Source organism: Coregonus lavaretus, assembly GCF_964263955.1.
Source record: "Coregonus lavaretus genome assembly, chromosome: 10".
Taxonomy (NCBI): domain Eukaryota; kingdom Metazoa; phylum Chordata; class Actinopteri; order Salmoniformes; family Salmonidae; genus Coregonus; species Coregonus lavaretus.
Window position 1 is genome coordinate 6,272,277 of NC_139997.1, and position 20,150 is coordinate 6,292,426.

The window sequence follows — 20,150 nt, forward strand, 5'->3', positions numbered from 1 at the left end:
CAGTGGTGAGAACACGTGGTGCGGAGACAGATTCTCGCCACGCCACCTGGTAGGAGCGACCTGTGAGGTAGGACGCAATCCAAGAGTGAGCCGCGCCGGAGATGCCCAACTCGGAGAGGGTGGAAAGGAGGATCTGATGGTTCACAGTATCAAAGGCAGCAGATAGGTCTAGAAGGATGAGAGCAGAGGAGAGAGAGTTAGCTTTAGCAGTGCGGAGAGCCTCCGTGACACAGAGAAGAGCAGTCTCAGTTGAATGACCAGTCTTGAAACCTGACTGGTTTGGATCAAGAAGGTCATTCTGAGAGAGAGATAGCAAGAGAGTTGGCTAAAGACGGCACGCTCAAGAGTTTTGAAGAGAAAAGAAAGCAGGGATACTGGTCTGTAGTTGTTGACATCGGAGGGATCGAATGTAGGTTTGTTGAGAAGGGCTGCAACTCTCGCTCTCTTGAAGACAGAAGGGACATAGCCAGTGGTCAAGGATGAGTTGATGAGTGAGGTGAGGTAAGGGAGAAGGTCTCCGGAAATGGTCTGGAGAAGAGAGGAGGGGATAGGGTCAAGCGGGCAGGTTGTTGGGCGGCCGGCCGTCACAAGTCGCAAGATTTCATCTGGAGAGAGAGGGGAGAAAGAAGTCAAAGCATAGGGTAGGGCATTGTGAGCAGGACCAGCGGTGTCATTTGACTTAATAAATGAGGATCGGATGTCATCAACCTTCTTTTCAAAATGGTTGACGAAGTCATCCACAGAGAGGGAGGAGGGAGGGGGAGGAGGAGGAGGATTCAGCAGGGAGGAGAAGGTGGCAAAGAGCTTCCTAGGGTTAGAGGCAGAGGCTTGAAATTTAGAGTGGTAGAAAGTGGCTTTAGCAGCAGAAACAGAGGAAGAAAATGTAGAGAGGAGGGAGTGAAAAGATGACAGGTCGGCAAGGAGTCTAGTTTTCCTCCATTTCCGCTCGGCTGCCCGGAGTCCTGTTCTGTGAGCTCGCAATGAGTCGTCAAGCCACGGAGCAGGAGTGGAGGACCGAGCCGGCTGGGAGGATAGGGGACATAGAGAGTCAAAAGATGCAGAAAGGGAGGAGAGGAGGGTTGAGGAGGCAGAATCAGGAGATTGGAGGGAGAAGGATTGAGCAGAGGGAAGAGATGATAGGATGGAAGAGGAGAGAGTAGCGGGAGAGAGAGAGAGAGCGAAGGTCGCGACGGCGCATTACCATCTGAGTATGGGCAGAGTGAGTAGTGTTGGAGGAGAGCGAGAGAGAAAAGGATACAAAGTAGTGGTCGGAGACTTGGAGGGGAGTTGCAGTGAGATTAGTAGAAGAACAGCATCTAGTAAAGATGAGGTCAAGCGTATTGCCTGCCTTGTGAGTAGGGGGAGACGGTGAGAGGGTTAGGTCAAAAGAGGAGAGGAGTGGAAAGAAGGAGGCAGAGAGAAATTAGTCAAAGGTAGACGTAGGGAGGTTAAAGTCACCCAGAACTGTGAAGGGTGAGCCATCCTCAGGAAAGGAACTTATCAAGGCGTCAAGCTCATTGATGAACTCTCCAAGGGAACCTGGAGGGCGATAAATGATAAGGATGTTAAGCTTGAATGGGCTAGTGACTGTGACAGCATGGAATTCAAATGAGGAGATAGACAGATGGGTCAGGGGAGAAAGAGAGAATGTCCACTTGGGAGGGATGAGGATTCCTGTGCCACCGCCCCGCTGACCAGATGCTCTCGGGTTATGTGAGAACACATGGTCAGACGAGGAGAGAGCAGCAGGAGTAGCAGTGTTTTCAGTGGTAATCCATGTTTCCGTCAGCGCCAAGAAGTCGAGGGACTGGAGGGTAGCATAGGCTGAGATGAACTCTGCCTTGTTGGCCGCAGAACGGCAGTTCCAGAGGCTGCCGGAGACCTGGAACTCCACGTGGGTCGTGCGTGCAGGGACCACCAGGTTAGAGAGGCAGCAGCCACGCGGTGTGAGGCGTTTGTATGGCCTGTGCAGAGGAGAGAACAGGGATAGACAGACACATAGTTGACAGGCTACAGAAAAGGCTACACTAATGCAAAGGAGATCGGAATGAAATTAACTAAACATCTGGGGTAGCGAGGCCTCCCTCACTAACCTTTCACTGAAACACTCAAATACAACTCTTCCAACATTCCACTTTAGAAATTATAATTGCTGTAATCTACAGTAGTTCAATGTTTCCAGGAATAGACTAACTTAGTTTATTCAGCTAGCTAACTTGGTACAGTATTCTTCTGTGAAAACCGCCCAGGGCACCGTATCCTATGACGCCATAGCTAACTAGCATGCTAGCACCCAATAACACACGGTTTAGCACCAATACTTGGTTACAACAAACTACCAATGGATCATTCATGTCCGTGTCTCGTTCCTTTCATAACGCAGGAGTAATTAAACGTTGGCTAGCTAGCACAAAGTCAGTCAGGCTAGCTACACAAGTGGACTACACATCTCGATTGTTCAGAAAGTGAAGCTTACGTTGCAAAATTCTCATTGACTAAAATGATACAGTACTGCAAGCTGGTAATGTTGGCTAGCTAGCAGTGGCTGCGGTGTTGACTATTTGAAAATGTAGCTGGCTAGCTAACCTCGATAGTTTCTCTATTCTACACCTTTGTCTTTGATACCAAGACAACTATGTTGCTAGCTAACTTTACATTAATCAAATCGTTCCGTTGAAATGTATTTAGTTGCTACAGTACTGCTAGCTGGTATAGTTGGCCAGTTAGCAGTGGCTGCGGTGTTGCGACCCGCTAGCTAGCTAGCTTTAATGGTCCAGGTAGTGGGTTAGCTAGCTAGCCTCGTGATTCACCGGGCTCAGCCGAATACACTACCATACTTACCTACAATAACTACCTACAATACCTACCTACAATCTAAATGCATGGTTTAAGCTTTACTCGACACATATAAAGAAGAAGCCAAGCTTACCTCCCCGCTTAGAGGAACACAACCTCACCCCAACGCTCCTCAGGTTACCACCACAAACCGATGCTGGCACTAAGACCGCATTCAATGAACTATATGCGGCCATAAGCAAACAGGAAATCGCTTATCCAGAGGCGGCACTCCTAGTGACCGGGGACTTTAATGCAGGGAAACTTACATCCATTTTACCTCATTTCTACCAGCATGTTAAATGTGCAACCAGAGGGGAAAAAACTCTAGACCACCTTTACTTCACACACAGAGACGCATACAAAGCTCTCCCTTGCCCTCCATTTGGCAAATCTGACCATAATTCTATCCTCCTGATTCCTGCTTACAAGCAAAAACTAAAGCAGGAAGCACCAGTGACTCGGTCAACAAAAAAGTGGTCAGATGAAGCAGATGCTAAGCTACAGGACTGTTTTGCTAGCACAGACTGGAATATGGTCTGGGATTCTTCCGATGGCATTGAGGAGTACAACACATCAGTCACTGGCTTCATCAATAAGCGCATCGATGACGTCGTCCCCACAGTGACTGTACGTACATGCCCCAACCAGAAGCCATGGATTACAGGCAACATCCGCACTGAGCTAAAGGGTAGAGCTGCCGCTTTCAAGGAGCGGGACTCTAACCCGGAAACTTATAAGAAATCCCGCTATGCCCTCCGACAAACCATCAAACAGGCAAAGCGTCAATACAGGACTAAGATCGAATCGTACTACACCGGCTCCGACGCTCAACAGATGTGGCAGGGCTTGTAAACTAATACAGACTACAAAGGGAATCACAACTGCGAGCTGCCCAGTGACACGAGCCTACCAGACGAGCTAAATAACTTGCTTCGAGGCAAGTAACACTGAAACATGCATGAGAGCATCAGCTGTTCCGGACGACTGTGTGATCACGCTCTCCGTCGCCGATGTGAGTAAGACCTTTTAAGCAGGTTAACATTCACAAGGCCGCAGGGCTAGACGGATTACCAGGACGTGTACTCCGAGCATGCGCTGACCAACTGGCAAGTGTCTTCACTGACATTTTCAACCGCTCCCTATCTGAGTCTGTAATACCAACATGTTTCAAGCAGACCAGCATAGTCCATGCGCCCAAGAAAGCAAAGGTAACCTGCCTAAATGACTACGACCCATAGCACTCACGTCTGTAGCGATGAAGTGCTTTGAAAGGCTGGTCATGGCTCACATCAACACCATTATCCCAGAAACCCTAGACCCACTCCAATTTGCATACTGCCCGAACAGATCCACAGATGATGCAAACTCTATTGCGCGCCACACTGCCCTTTCACACCTGGACAAAAGGAACACCTATGTGAAAATGCTATTCATTGACTACAGCTCAGCGTTCAACACCATAGTGCCCTCAAAGGTCATCACTAAGCTAAGGACCCTAGGACTAAACACCTCCCTCTGCAACTAGATCCTGGACTTCCTGACGGGCCGCCCCCAGGTGGTAAGGGTAGGTAACAACACATCCTCCACGCTGATCCTCAACACGGGGGCTCCTCAGGGATGCGTGCTCAGTCCCCTCCTGTACTCCCTGTTCACTCATGACTGCATGGCCAGGCACATTTTTCCATTACATTTTAGTCATTTAGCAGACGCTCTTATCCAGAGCGACTTACAGTTAGTGAGTGCATACATTATTATTATTTTTTGTAATTTTTTTCATACTGGCCCCCCGTGGGAATCAAACCCACAACCCTGGCGTTGCAAACGCCATGCTCTACCAACTGAGCTACATCCCTGCCGGCCATTCCCTCCCATACCCTGGACGACACTGGGCCAATTGTGCGCCGCCCCATGGGTCTCCCGGTCGCGGCCGGCTACGACAGAGCCTGGATTCGAACCAGGATCTCTAGTGGCACAGCTAGCACTGCAATGCAGTGCCTTAGACCACTGCGCCACTCGGGAGGCACGACTCCAACACCATCATTAAGTTTGCCGATGACACAACAGTGGTAGGCCTGATCACCGACAACGACGAGACAGCCTATAGGAGGTCAGAGACCTGGCCGTGTGGTGCCAGGATAACAACCTCTCCATCAACGTGATCAATAATAATATGCCATTTAGCAGACGCTTTTATCCAAAGCGACTTACAGTCATGCGTGCATACATTTTTTTTTGTGTGTGGGTGGTCCCGGGGATCGAACCCACTACCTTGGCATTACAAGCGCCGTGCTCTACCAGCTGAGCTACAGAGGACCACATCAAGACAAAGGAGATTATTGTGGACTACAGGAAAAATAAATGGACCGAGCACGCCCCCATTCTCATTGACGGGGCTGTTAGTGGAGCAGGTTGAGAGCTTCAAGTTTCTTGGTGTCCACATCACCAACGAACTAACAGTCATGAAGAGGGCACGACAAAACCTATTCCCCCTAAGGAGACTGAAAATATTTGGCATTGGTCCTCAGATCCTCAAAAGGTTCTACAGCTGCACCATCAAGAGCATCCTGAATGGTTGCATCACTGCCTGGTATGGAAACTGCTCGGCCTCCGACCGCAAGGCACTACAGAGGGTAGTGCGTACGGCCCAGTACATCACTGGGGCCAAGCTTCCTGCCATAAGACTCCTGAACATTTAATCAAATGGCTACCCCCCCCCCCCCCTTACACTGCTGCTATTCTGTTTATTATCTATGCTTAGTCACTTTAATAACTCTACCTACACGTACAGTTGAAATCGGAAGTTTGCATACACTTAGGTCATTAAAACTAGTTTTTCAACCACTCCACATATTTCTTGTTAACAAACTATAGTTTTGGCAAGTCGGTTAGGACATCTACTTTGTGCATGACACAAGTAATTTTTCCAACAATTGTTTACAGACAGATTATTTCACTTATAATTCACTGTATCACAATTCCAGTGGGTCAGAAGTTTACATACACTAAGTTGACGGTGCCTTTAAACAGCTTGGAAAATTCCAGAAAACGATGTCATGGCTTTAGAAGCTTCTGATAGGCTAATTGACATAATTTGAGTCAATTGAAGGTGTACCTGTGGATGTATTTCAAGGCCTACCCTCAGTGCCTCTTTGCTTGACATCATGGGAAAATCAAAAGAAATCAGCCAAGACCACAGAAAAAATATTGTAGACCTCCACATTCTGGTTCATTCTTGGGAGCAATTTCCAAACGCCTGAAGGTACCACGTTCATCTGTACAAACAATAGTACGCAAGTATAAACACCATGGGACCACGCAGCCGTCATACCGCTCAGGAAGGAGACGCGTTCTGTCCCCTAGAGATGAACGTACTTTGGTGCGAAAAGTGCAAATCAATCCCAGAACAACAGCAAAGGACCTTGTGAAGATGCTGGAGGAAACAGGTACAAAAGTATCTATATCCACAGTAAAACGAGTCCTATATCGACATAACCTGAAAGGCCGCTCAGCAAGGAAGAAGCCACTGCTCCAAAACCGCCATAAAAAAGTCTTCTGGTCTGATTAAACAAAAATATAACTGTTTGCCCATAATGACCATCGTTATGTTTGGAGGATAAAGGGGGTTGCTTGCAAGCCGAAGAACACCATCCCAACCGTGAATATCGGGGGTGGCAGCATCATGCTGTGGGGGTGCTTTCCTGCTGGAGGGACTGGTGCACTTCACAAAATAGATGGCATCATGAGGAAGGAAAATTATGTGGATATATTGAAGCAACATCTCAAGACATCAGTTAGGAAGTTAAAGCTTGGTCGCAAATGGGTCTTCCAAATGGACAATGACCCCAAGCATACTTCCAAAGTTGTGGCAAAATGGCTTAAGGACAACAAAGTCAAGGTATTGGAGTGGCCATCACAAAGCCATGACCTCAATCCTATAGAAAATGTGTGGGCAGAACTGAAAAAGTGTGTGCGAGCAAGGAGGCCTACAAACCTGACTCAGTTACACCAGCTCTGTCAGGACGAATGGGCCAAAATTCACCCAACTTATTGTGGGAAGCTTGTGGAAGGCTACCCAAAACGTTTGACCCAAGTTAAACAATTTAAAGGCAATGCTACCAAGTACTAATTGAGTGTATGTACACTTCTGACCCACTGGGAATGTGATGAAAGAAATAAAAGCTGAAATAAATAATTCTCTCTACTATTATTCTGACATTTCACATTCCTAAAATAAAGTGGTGATCCTAACTGACCTAAGACAGGGAATTTGTACTAGGATTAAATGTCAGGAATTGTGAAAAACTGAGTTTAAATGTATTTGGCTAAGGTGTATGTAAACTTCCGACTTCAACTGTACATATTATCTCAACTAACCGGTGCCCCCGCACATTGACTCGGTACCGGTTCCCCCTGTATATAGCCTCGCTATTGTTATTTTTACTGCTGCTCTTTAATGATTTGTTACTTTTATTTCGTAATATTCTATATTGTATTTTTTTGTAAAAAATTTTTGGGGGGGTATTCTTTCTTAAAACTGCATTGTTGATTAATGGCTTGTAAGTAAGCATTTTCACTGTAAAGTCTACACCTGTTGTATTCGGCGCATGTGACAAATACAATTTGATTTGACCCTGGTTGCTTCTGTGTGTCGCTCTGGATGGAAGTCTGTTAGATGACTGAACGTAATGTAAATGTTGCATGGCTTCACTGCAACTAGATTGTGTTTTTAATATTCAATAATAATAAAAACACAAGATAAAAAAAACAAAATAATTACATAAACTGAACGACTAAAAAGCAAAGCTAAAAATATGTGTTTTAAGATCTCTTTTAAATATGTCCACAGTTTTCAGGTTCTCTGGCAGGCTATTCAAGAGGCTGGTGGCATAATAACTAAAGGCTTCCTAAACACGGCTATAACCGCGGGGACTGTGGGTTATGAGTCCACCCGCGCTTCACTATTCCACATAGACCCACACAGTTGTGAAGAGGGCACGACAACGCCTCTTCCCCCTCAGGAGGCTGAAAAGATTTGGCATGGGCCCTCAGATCCTCAAAAAGATATACAGCTGCACCATTGAGAGCATCTTGACTGGGTGCATCACCGCTTGGTACGGCAACTGAGGGTGGTGAGTACGGCCCAGTACATCACTGGGGCCGAGCTCCCTGCTATCCAGGACCTCTATACCAGGCGGTGTCAGAGGAAGGCCCAGAGAATTGTCAGCCACCCAAGCCATAGACTGTTCTCTCTGCTACCAAGCGGTACCAGTGCACCAAGTCTGGAACCAACAGGACCCTGAACAGCTTCTACCCCCAAGCCATAGACTGTTCTCTCTGCTACCAAACGGCAAGCGGTACCAGTGCACCAAGTCTGGAACCAACAGGACCCTGAACAGCTTCTACCCCCAAGCCATAAGACTGCTAAACAAGACTGCTAAATAGCTAATCAAATGGCTAGGCGGACTACCTGTATATATAGCCTCCCTACTGTCACTTTATTCTATTGTATATATAGTCTCCCTACTGTCACTTTATTTTTACTTCTGCTCTTTTTTTCTCAACACTTTTTTTGTTGTTGTTTTATTCTTACTTTTTTTGTTTAAAATAAATGCACTGTTGGTTAAGGGCTGTAAGTAAGCATTTCACTGTAATGTCTGCACCTGTTGTATTCGGCGCATGTGACCAATAAAATTTGATTTGATTTGATTTGATTTGACTTTCTTGCACTGACTCTATGCACACACACTGGACTCTACCTACAGACTTACACATACTTACACTGACACCCCAACACACACACATACACACACACTACATACGCCCACACACACACACATAACACGCGCACACATGCATACTGACGCCACACACACACACACACACACACACATACACACACACACACACACACACACACACACACACACACACACACACACACACACACACTTTCACACTCACCACAGATGCTGCTGCTACTGTCTATTATCTAGACTGTCCATATATCCTGTTGCCTAGTCACTTTACCTCTACCTATATGTACCTTTATGTTATTGTTATTCGTTATTCACTGTGTGTTTATTCCTTGTGTCACTATTTCATTTTTTAAAATAAATGTTATATCTTTATCTTTAACACTGCATTGTTGGAAAAGGACCCATAAGTAAGCATTTCACTGTTCGTCTACATATGACAAATACAATTGTATTTCCCATCTTCTCTCCTCTCCTCTCCTCTCCCCACTCAGGTCATTAACCTAAAGCTGGCCAACAACACCATGGTCAAAGCCACGGTGATCCCCGCCGTGTCGGTGCAGAGTGCCAGCAGCGCCATCCTCAAAGCTGCCGACGCCATCCATCAACAACAGCAGACCGTCATGGTGCCCACATCCAGCCTGGCCAACGCCAAACTCACCGTGCCAAAGACCGTCCACCTCACCAACCTCAACCTGCTCCCCCAGACCAAGACCACCTCTGTGTCTGAGCTCCACCAGGTTTTGGTTTATTAAGAAACCCATTTGTACATCAGGAGTAATCTTCTATGCTAACGCATTATAGAAAACAAAATATATAACGTCATACAGTATAATGAAGTAAACATGAGGAATCATTCCAATAAATAACTAAATAGATTAATAACAACAATAAATCCCTGACATTCATTCAGTAACTTCTTAGATTTTGTATCACCAGGTGCTGTCCAGCTCCAAGCCCCAGAGTCAACAGGCCCTGCTGGCTGCCCAGGCCCAGAAGAAAGGTGTCTCTAGAGTCCAGGTGTTAGCCAGCTCCCAGAGTTCTGTAGTGGAGGCCTTCAATAAGGTCCTGAGCAGCATCAACCCTGTCCCAGTCTATGTCCCCAACCTCAGCCCCCCCTCGGCGGCCTGTATCCCCCTGCCCTCCCGCGGCTACAGGTAAAATGCTAGCTAGCTAAGTAGCATTTTAATTGTTTTATCTTTAAAAAAAATTTCTCCTATTTTTTGTTATACGTGATCCTTGGGCTTCTTCAAATGCAGTGTATATAATATATATATATATGTTTTATATTAATGTATAGTCATTTATATTATTATTTACAGGTGCCTGGAGTGCGGTGACTCGTTTGCCCTGGAGAGAAGCCTGAGCCAGCATTACGACCGCCGCAGCGTCCGTATCGAGGTCACCTGCAACCACTGTGCCAAGAACCTGGTCTTCTACAACAAGTGCAGTCTGCTCTCCCACGCCCGCGGACACAAGGACAAAGGTGTGTTTTCTTCATACATGAAATGTGTAAAGCATTCGCTGCCATTGATACTCTGAAAAGCTTCTAAATTGTGAAAAACCTTCTCTTCTCTTCTCTTCTCTTCTCTTCTCTTCTCTTCTCTTCTCTTCTCTTCTCTTCTCTTCTCTTCTCTTCTCTTCTCTTCTCTTCTCTTCTCTTCTCTTCTCTTCTCTTCTCTTCTCTTCTCTTCTCTTCTCTTCTCTTCTCTTCTCTTCTCTTCTCTTCTCTTCTCTTCTCTTCTCTTCTCTTCTCTTCTCTTCTCTTCTCCTCAAAGGGGTGGTTATGCAGTGTTCCCACCTCATCCTCAAGCCCATCCCTACAGACCAGATGATCACTACATCACCTCCGCTATCCTCCACCACCGCCGCTGGATCTACCCACAGCTCAACCGGCCACTACCTAGGGAAGGGTGCAGGGACCCAGGCCCAGGCAGCGGTGATCTGTGCCCCCTCCAACGCCCCTCCGGTTGCTGCCATGCCCCTGGATGAGGATGTGTCCCGGCTCTGCAGAACCAGCCTGAAGTGTTTAGAGTGCAGTGAGATGTTCCAGGATGAGAACTCTCTAGCAATGCACTATCAGCAGGCGCCAGAGTCCAGCGGACAGGTGTGTGTGGTTACTGTGTGTATAAGCGGGTGTTGTGTGAGTGTTTTCATACTCTTTTAACACTTCCCTTGTCTATTTGTATTTCCGTGAGTCACTCAGACTTTTCCTTTATATTAATATATACATTTTCTCTACCTTTAAAGCTGGAATCCTTTATGGTAAAACAATCACATCCATTTGCGATATTACAACAAAGAAGTTACTGCGAATAAAGAACGCTGTTTTCCCCCCCTCTGACATCATTGCACGCGTGACAGAAGAGCACAATATGCAGTGCATTGTTTTTCACCATGCTGCACGACGCTCCTCAGCTCAGCAACAACAACAATAACAACGGTGGTGGGGTGGCCACTGGCGCTGTTTCCCCCTACTGCAGATGCCATCTTTAATGGCATTATGTTTTTTCAGTATATGATCCTTTTATAACCCTAGCTAATGCTGTAAATTGACAAATGTTTTGTTAATTTAACTCCATATTGCGCCAACTCTCAATGATTGCATTCCTCTAGAGAATTATAATACCATTTTGTTTAGTGTATTTCGTCTCTTTTTACGTCTATAGAAAACCTGCACCATCTGCCAAATGCTGCTACCTAACGCGTGTAGCTTCGCGTCGCACCAACGAATCCACCAGCACAAGTCTCCCTACATCTGCCCTGAGTGTGGATCAATCTGCCGTTCAATCCACTTCCAGTCCCATGTGACCAGGAACTGTCTGCACTACACCCGCAGGGTGGGCTACCGGTCAGTCTGACATCACTTCCTGCCTGAACAGGAAACACTTCTGTATAGCTTGTTACCATGGTTCCTCTTCTTCTCTAGAGATTTTCTTCATAAGCAATCAGATGACTTTTGGTTAAAAGGTCCACTCACTCAGGTAGACGTAGCAATATGACATCATACAGAAGGGCGACTTTCTGCCTACAGAAATCAACAGCAACGAAATGATAAGCTGCCAAGACTGCCAACATCGGCTCCTCCCAATGTGGAGGGTGCACACTGGGAAGAGCCGATACTGCAGTGGTTACCATGACAGATTTGAATTATGTTGTTGTTGAATTGCCCCGCTGTGTTTGATAATGTCACGTTTAAGTCTCCACACTGAAAATAATGTATTTCACCTATCAAGGTGCCACTTACAGCTCTCTCATAGCCATTGCTAATCACAGTAATTACAATGTCAGTTGATTTGTAACTTGCCTTGAGTATCAAAATCATCCAAAATGTTGAGTTAAAAGGTCTCTCTTTTTTCTTCCCCTCTCTCTCTCTCCAGCTGTGTGCACTGTAACGTCATCTACGCTGACGTGGCCGCTCTGAAGACTCACATCCAGAGCTCTCACTGTGAGATCTTCTACAAGTGTCCAATCTGCCCCATGGCCTTCAAGTCTGCCCTTGGCACACACTCCCACGCACACACACAGCACCCTGGGGTCAAGATAGGAGAGCCCAAGTAAGTCTCTTCAGATTCTCATAACCCATTATTCATGTGGGGTGGCTTGCGAAAGTATTCACCCCCCTTGGCATATTTTGTTGCCTTACAACCTGGAATTAAAATTGATTTTTTTGGGGGGGGGTTGTATCATTTGATTTACACAACATGCCTAACACTTTGAAGATGCAAAATATTTTTTCTTGTGAAACAAACTGAACTTGAGCGTGCATAACTATTCAACCAACCTCCCCCCCCCCCCCCCCCCCAAAGTCAATACTTTGTAGAGCCACCTTTTGCAGCAATTACAGCTGCAAGTCTCTTGGAGTATGTCTCTATAAGCTTGGCACATCTAGCCACTGGGATTTTTTCCCATTCTTCAAGGCAAAACTGCTCCAGCTCCTTCAAGTTGGATGGGTTCTGCTGGTGTACAGCAATCTTTAAGTCTCAATTGGATTGAGGTCTGGGCTTTGACTAGGCCATTCCAAGACATTTAAATGTTTCCCCTTAAACCACTCAAGTGTTGCTTTAGCAGTATGCTTCGGGTCATTGTCCTGCTGGAAGGTGAACCTCCGTCCCAGTCTCAAATCTCTGGAAGACTGAAACAGGTTTCCCTCAAGAATTTCCCTGTATTTAGCACCATCCATCATTCCTTCAATTCTGACCAGTTTCCCAGTCCCTGCCGATGGAAAAACATCCCCACAGCATGATGCTGCCACCTCCATGCTTCATGGTGTTCTCGGGGTGATGAGAGGTGTTGGGTTTGCGCCAGACATAGCGTTTTCCTTGATGGCCAAAAGGCTCAATTTTAGTCTCATCTGACCAGAGTACCTTCTTCCATGTGTTTGGGGAGTCTCCCACATGCCTTTTGGCGAACACCAAACGTGTTTCTTATTTTTTCTTTAAGCAATGGCTTTTTTTCTGGCCACTCTTCCGTAAAGCCCAGCTCTGTGGAGTGTACGGCTTAAAGTGGTCCTATAGACAGATACTCCAATCTCCGCTGTGGAGCTTTGCAGCTCCTTCAGGGTTATCTTTGGTCTCTTTGTTGCCTCTCTGATTAATGCCCTCCTTGCCTGGTCCGTGAGTTTTGGTGGGCAGCCCTCTCTTGGCAGGTTTGTTGTGGTAACATATTCTTTCCATTTTTAAATAATGGATTTAATGGTGCTCCGTGGGATGTTCAAGGTTTTGGATATTTTTTTATAACCCAACCCTGATCTGTACTTCTCCACAACTTCGTCCCTGACCTGTTTGGAGAGCTCCTTGATCTTCATGGTGCCGCTTGCTTCGGTGGTGCCCCTTGCTTAGTGGTGTTGCAGACTCTGGGGCCTTTCAGAACAGGTGTATATATACTGAGATCATGTGACAGATCATGTGACACTTAGATTGCACACAGGTGGACTTTATTTAACTAATTATATGACTTCTGAAGGTAATTGGTTGCACCAGATCTTATTTAGGGGCTTCATAGCAAAGGTGGTGAATACATATGCACGCACCACTTTTCCGTGATTTATTTGTTCGAATTTTTTGAAACAAGTAATTTTTTCCATTCCACTTCACCAATTTGGACTATTTTGTGTATGTCCATTACATGAAATCCAAATAACAATCCATTTAAATTACAGGTTGTAATGTAACAAAATAGGAAAAAAGCCAAGGGGGATGAATAGTTTTGCAAGGCACTGTATTCTAGTATACATCATCAACTTCTTTTATCAAAACGTAATATTATCCTAGAATGTTTTCATTCTATGTTGAAGACCTTAGTATATTCTATTAAATAGATTCCATTCTAGTTGTTCTGTTCTGTTCTATGCTATTCTATCACTGATTGGAAAGGTGACACAAACATCCTCAGTTCTTTACCACAAATTTAAAAAGAAAATACAGCTTTAATGAGGGAAAGTTATCCGATATCCATGTCCAAATCATGTTCCTGTCAGAACCGTCTTCATTCTCCATGTTGAATGGGTTTGTGTTGATGTTATTAGACACAGTAGCTTTGACTGAGTGTTTTCCAATACCCTGACCTTCTACTAACACCTGTCTGTCCATCAACACACTCTAATGAACACACACACACTAATGAATTAACCTGTTCAGGAGCAGGTGGCAGGTGGTCCCTCATACAGACAGCGCTACCAGGGCAAGTGATACACCTTTTGAACTGACGGATTGTGTTTTAAATAAATAATGAACTCCTATTATGGACATTAACATTATTAAGTCTATTAGTGGACATGAATAGGTGCTGTCGTGTCGTATACAACGCATTCGTTTTTAGATAACATTCATTTTATTCCTTTTTTCTGTACACAGGATTTAATGAACTCGTTCGTTCTATCAAGCAACATGTCTCTCAAAGTGAAAATGTTGTTAAAGCGTTGTCTTTGTGTTGTCTTCCAGGTTGATCTACAAGTGTTCCATGTGTGATACGGTGTTCACCCAGCAGACGCTGCTCCAGTCACACTTCGACCAACACATAGCCAACCAGAAGGTGTCTGTCTTCAAATGCCCAGACTGCTCCATGCACTATGCCCAGAAACAGCTCATGTTGGACCACATCAAGGTACTGTACAGAGGGAAATATAATAATCTTCTCAAGTGGGAAAATTACTTATAAAACCCTCCAGTCGGAAGCTTATTATATTAACAGGCACTTCTGTTTTTCAGCAAATTATTTAAATCTACTACAATGTAATGACAAGTACTTGAAATATAACTGTTTATAATCTTAATCAACAATTTATTAATTATAAGTAATGTATGCGCACATGACTGACTGTAAGTCGCTTTGGATAATAGCGTCTGCTAAATGGCATATTATTATTATATTATTATCCTGAGTGGCGCAGTGTTCTAAGGCACTGCATCGCAGTGCTAGCTGTGCCACTAGAGATCCTGGTTCGAATCCAGGCTCTGTTGTAGCCGGCCGCGACCGGGAGACCCATGGGGCAGCGCACAATTGGCCCAGGGTAGGGGAGGGAATGGCCGGCAGGGATGTAGCTCAGTTGGTAGAGCATGGCGTTTGCAACGCCAGGGTTATGGGTTCGATTCCCACGGGGGGCCAATAAAAAATATATTTAAAAAAAAATGTATGCACTCATTAACTGTAAGTCGCTCTGGATAAGAGCGTTTGCTAAATGACGTAAATGTAAATTATAATTGTCCTTGTGCAGTCCATGACTGTATGAATACAGTTGAAGTCGGAAGTTTACATACACTTAGGTTGGAGTCATTAAAACTCGTTTTTCAACCACTCCACATATTTTTTGTTAACAAACTATAGTTTTGGCAAGTCTGTTAGGACATCTACTTTGTGCATGACACAAGTAGTTTTTCCAACAATTGTTTACAGACAGATTATTTCACTTATAATTCACTGTATCACAATTCCAGTGGGTCAAAAGTTTACATACACTAAGTTGACTGTGCCTTTAAACAGCTTGGAAAATTCCAGAAAATGATGTCATGGCTTTAGAAGCTTCTGATAGGCTAATTGACATAATTTGAGTCAATTGGAGATGTACCTGTGGATGTATTTCAAGGCCTACCTTCAAACTCAGTGCCTCTTTGCTTGACATCATGGGAATATCAAAAGAAATCAGCCAAGACCACAGAAAAAATATTGTAGACCTCCACATTCTGGTTCATTCTTGGGAGCAATTTCCAAACGCCTGAAGGTACCACGTTCATCTGTACAAACAATAGTACGCAAGTATAAACACCATGGGACCACGCAGCTGTCATACTGCTCAGGAAGGAGATGCGTTCTGTCTCCTAGAGATGAACGTACTTTGGTGCGAAAAGTGCAAATCAATCCCAGAACAACAGCAAAGGACCTTGTGAAGATGCTGGAGGAAACGGGTACAAAAGTATCTATATCCACAGTAAAACGAGTCCTATATCGACATAACCTGAAAGGCCGCTCAGCAAGGAAGAAGCCACTGCTCCAAAACCGCCATAAAAAAGCCAGACTACTGTTTGCAACTGCACATGGGGACAAATATCGTACTTTTTGGAGAAATGTCCTCTGGTCTGATTAAACAAAAATATAACTGTTTGCCCATAATGACCATCGTTATGTTTGGAGGAAAAAGGGGGTTGCTTGCAAGCCGAAGAACACCATCCCAACCGTGAATATCGGGGGTGGCAGCATCATGCTGTGGGGGTGCTTTGCTGCAGGAGGGACTGGTGCACTTCACAAAATAGATGGCATCATGAGGAAGGAAAATTATGTGGACATCAGTCAGGAAGTTAAAGCTTGGTTGCAAATGGGTCTTCCAAATGGACAATGACCCCAAGCATACTTCCAAAGTTGTGGCAAAATGGCTTAAGGACAACAAAGTCAAGGTATTGGAGTGGCCATCACAAAGCCCTGATTTCAATCCTATAGAAAATGTGTGGGCAGAACTGAAAAAGCGTGTGCGAGCAAGGAGGCCTACAAACCTGACTCAGTTACACCAGCTCTGTCAGGACGAATGGGCCAAAATTCACCCAACTTATTGTGGGAAGCTTGTGGAAGGCTACCCAAAACGTTTGACCCAAGTTAAACAATTTAAAGGCAATGCTACCAAATACTAATTGAGTGTATGTACACCTCTGACCCACTGGGAATGTGATGAAATAAATAAAAGCTGAAATAAATAATTCTCTCTACTATTATTCTGACATTTCACATTCCTAAAATAAAGTGGTGATCCTAACTGACCTAAGACAGGGAATTTGTACTAGGATTAAATATCAGGAATTGTGAAAAACTGAGTTTAAATGTATTTGGCTAAGGTGTATGTAAACTTCCGACTTCAACTGTAGTTAATCTGCCTGTTAGTGAACCGGAGCTGGTTGTCATCCTGGTTGTCATCCTGTCTGTCATCCTGGTTGTCATCCTGGTTGTCATCCTGTCTGTCATCCTGGTTGTCATCCTGTCTGTCATCCTGGTTGTCATCCTGTTCATCATCCTGTTTGTCATCCTGGTTGTCATCCTGTCTGTCATCCTGGTTGTCATCCTGGTTGTCATCCTGTCTGTCATCCTGTCTGTCATCCTGGTTGTCATCCTGGTTGTCATCCTGTTTGTCATCCTGGTTGTCATCCCTGTGTAGACGATGCATGGGACCCTAAAGACCATCGAGGGTCCCCCCAACCTGGGTATCAACCTGCCCCTCAGCTCCAGCCCCAACACCAACAGCACCAACAACGGTCTGGACAGGGTAGACAAGAATGCCCCCTCTAACCCCCTGAAAAAGGCCAAGATCACCCCTACCTCAGCCCCCCAGAGGCCACCTGCCCCAGGCTGGACATGTGGAGACTGTGACCGTGTCTTCATCCAGAGAGAGGTGTTCGTAGCCCACGTCAGACAGGAGCATGGCAAGGTACAGTAGAGTCCTAGTTGGAATCCCAACTCAACCCCTAGCCAGTACCCCGTTGTACATGTGAACTCAAGCCCTAGCCAGTACCCCGTTGTCCATGTGAACTCAACCCCTAGCCAGTACCCCGTTGTCCATGTGTAGATCTGAGGATTGGAAAGGTCTAAACTATGTGGTGACAGTAATAAAAACATAACTGTTAAATGTTATATTTGTTCTCTGTGGATGCAGCAACTGAAGAAGCACCCGTGCCGACAGTGTGACAAGTCGTTCAGCTCCTCCCACAGCTTGTGTCGACACAACAGGATCAAGCACAAGGGGCTGCGCAAGGTCTACTCCTGCCTGTGAGTAATGCGGGATTGGATGACATTTTTGGGAGGTAGATTTTTGGGTTCGGTTATTTTGTCGTTTGTTACTAGAACATATGAATTTAACATACAGTACCAGTCAAAAGTTTGGACACACCTACTCATTCAAGGGTTTTTATTTATTTTTACTATTTTCTACATTGTAGAATAATAGTGAAGACATCAAAACTATGAAATAACACATATGGAATCATGTAGTAACCAAAAAAGTGTTAAACAAATGAAAATATATTTTATATTTGAGATTCTTCAAAGTAGCCACCCTTTGCCTTGATGACAGCTTTGTACACTCTTGGCATTCTCTCAACCAGCTTCATGAGGTAGTCACCTGGAATGCATTTCAATTAACAGGTCTGCCTTGTTAAAAGTTAATTTGTGGAATTTCTTTCCTTCTTAATGCGTTTGAGCCAGTCAGTTGTGTTGTGACAAGGTAGGGGAGGGTATACAGAAGATAGCCCTATTTGTTAAAAGACCAAGTCCATATTATGCTCAAATAAGCAAAGAGAAAAGACAGTCCATCATTACTTTAAGATATGAAGGTCAGTCAATCTGGAACATTTCAAGAACTTTGCAGTCGCAAAAACCATCAACCGCTATGATGAAACTGGCTCTCATGAGGACCGCCACAGGAAAGGAAGACCCAGAGTTACCTCTGCTGCAGAAGATAAGTTAATTACAGTTACCAGCCTCAGAAATTGCAGCCCAAATAAATGCTTCACAGAGTTAAAATAACAGACACACCTCAACATCAACTGTTCAGAGGAGACTGCTTGAATCAAATCAAATCAAATCAAATCAAATTTTATTGGTCACATGCGCCGAATACAACAGGTGCAGACATTACAGTGAATGCTTACTTACAGCCCTTAACCAACAGTGCATTTATTTTAAACAAAAAAGTAAGAATAAAACAACAACAAAAAAGTGTTGAGAAAAAAAGAGCAGAAGTAAAATAAAGTGACAGTAGGGAGGCTATATATACAATAAAATAAAGTGACAGTAGGGAGGCTATATATACAGGGGGGTACCGTTGCATAGTCAATGTGCGGGGGCACCGGCTAGTTGAGGTAGTTGAGGTAATATGTACATGTGGGTAGAGTTAAAGTGACTATGCATAAATACTTAACAGAGTAGCAGCAGCGTAAAAAGGATGGGGTGGGGGGGCAGTGCCAAATAGTCCGGGTAGCCATGATTAGCTGTTCAGGAGTCTTATGGCTTGGGGGTAGAAGCTGTTGAGAAGTCTTTTGGACCTAGACTTGGCACTCCGGTACCGCTTGCCGTGCGGTAGCAGAGAGAACAGTCTATGACTAGGGTGACTGGAGTCTTTGACAATTTTGAGGGCCTTCCTCTGACACCGCCTGGTATAGAGGTCCTGGATGGCAGGGAGCTTTGCCCCAGTGATGTACTGGGCCGTACGCACTACCCTCTGTAGTGCCTTGCGGTCAGAGGCCAAGCAGTTGCCATACCAGGCGGTGATGCAACCAGTCAGGATGCTCTCGATGGTGCAGCTGTAGAATTTTTTGAGGATCTGAGGACCCATGCCAAATCTTTTTAGTCTCCTGAGGGGGAATAGGCTTTGTCGTGCCCTCTTCACGACTGTCTTGGTGTGTTTGGACCATGATAGTTCGTTGGTGATGTGGACACCAAGGAACTTGAAGCTCTCAACCTGTTCCACTACAGCCCCGTCGATGAGAATGGGGGCGTGCTCAGTCCTCTTTTTTTTCCTGTAGTCCACAATCATCTCCTTTGTCTTGGTCACGTTGAGGGAGAGGTTGTTGTCCTGGCACCACACGGCCAGATCTCTGACCTCCTCCCTATAGGCTGTCTCATCGTTGTCGGTGATCAGGCCTACCACTGTTGTGTCGTCGGCAAACTTAATGATGGTGTTGGAGTCGTGCCTGGCCATGCAGTCATGGGTGAACAGAGAGTACAGGAGGGGACTGAGCACGCACCTCTGAGGGGCCCCCGTGTTGAGGATCAGTGTGGCAGATGTGTTGTTACCTACAACACATCTGCCTTCATGGTCGAATTGCTGCAAAGAAACCACTACTAAAGGACACCAATAATAAGAAGAGACTTGCTTGGGCCAAGAAACACGAGCAATGGACATTAGACCGGTGCAAATCTGTCCTTTGGTCTGATGAGTCCAAATTTGAGATTTTTTGTTCCAACCTCTGTGTCTTTGTGAGACGCAGAGTAGGTGAACGGATGATCTCTGCATGTGTGGTTCCCACCGTGAAGCATGGAGGAAGAGGTGTGATGGTGTGGGGGTGCTTTGCTGGTGACACT

At 45.2% G+C, this 20,150-nt stretch overlaps 1 protein-coding gene across 1 annotated transcript in view; it reads left to right on the plus strand.

The window, feature by feature from the left end:
- Nucleotides 1-20,150, plus strand: part of znf532 (zinc finger protein 532) — a 49,844-nt gene that overhangs the window by 20,688 nt on the left and 9,006 nt on the right. Inside the window, exons 5-13 of the mRNA XM_084169928.1 lie at nt 9,086-9,331; nt 9,531-9,748; nt 9,914-10,077; nt 10,370-10,698; nt 11,261-11,442; nt 11,972-12,148; nt 14,534-14,696; nt 17,230-17,499; nt 17,725-17,837. Coding sequence (XP_084026054.1) covers nt 9,086-9,331; nt 9,531-9,748; nt 9,914-10,077; nt 10,370-10,698; nt 11,261-11,442; nt 11,972-12,148; nt 14,534-14,696; nt 17,230-17,499; nt 17,725-17,837 — 1,862 coding nt within the window. The remainder of the gene's footprint in view (nt 1-9,085; nt 9,332-9,530; nt 9,749-9,913; nt 10,078-10,369; nt 10,699-11,260; nt 11,443-11,971; nt 12,149-14,533; nt 14,697-17,229; nt 17,500-17,724; nt 17,838-20,150) is intronic.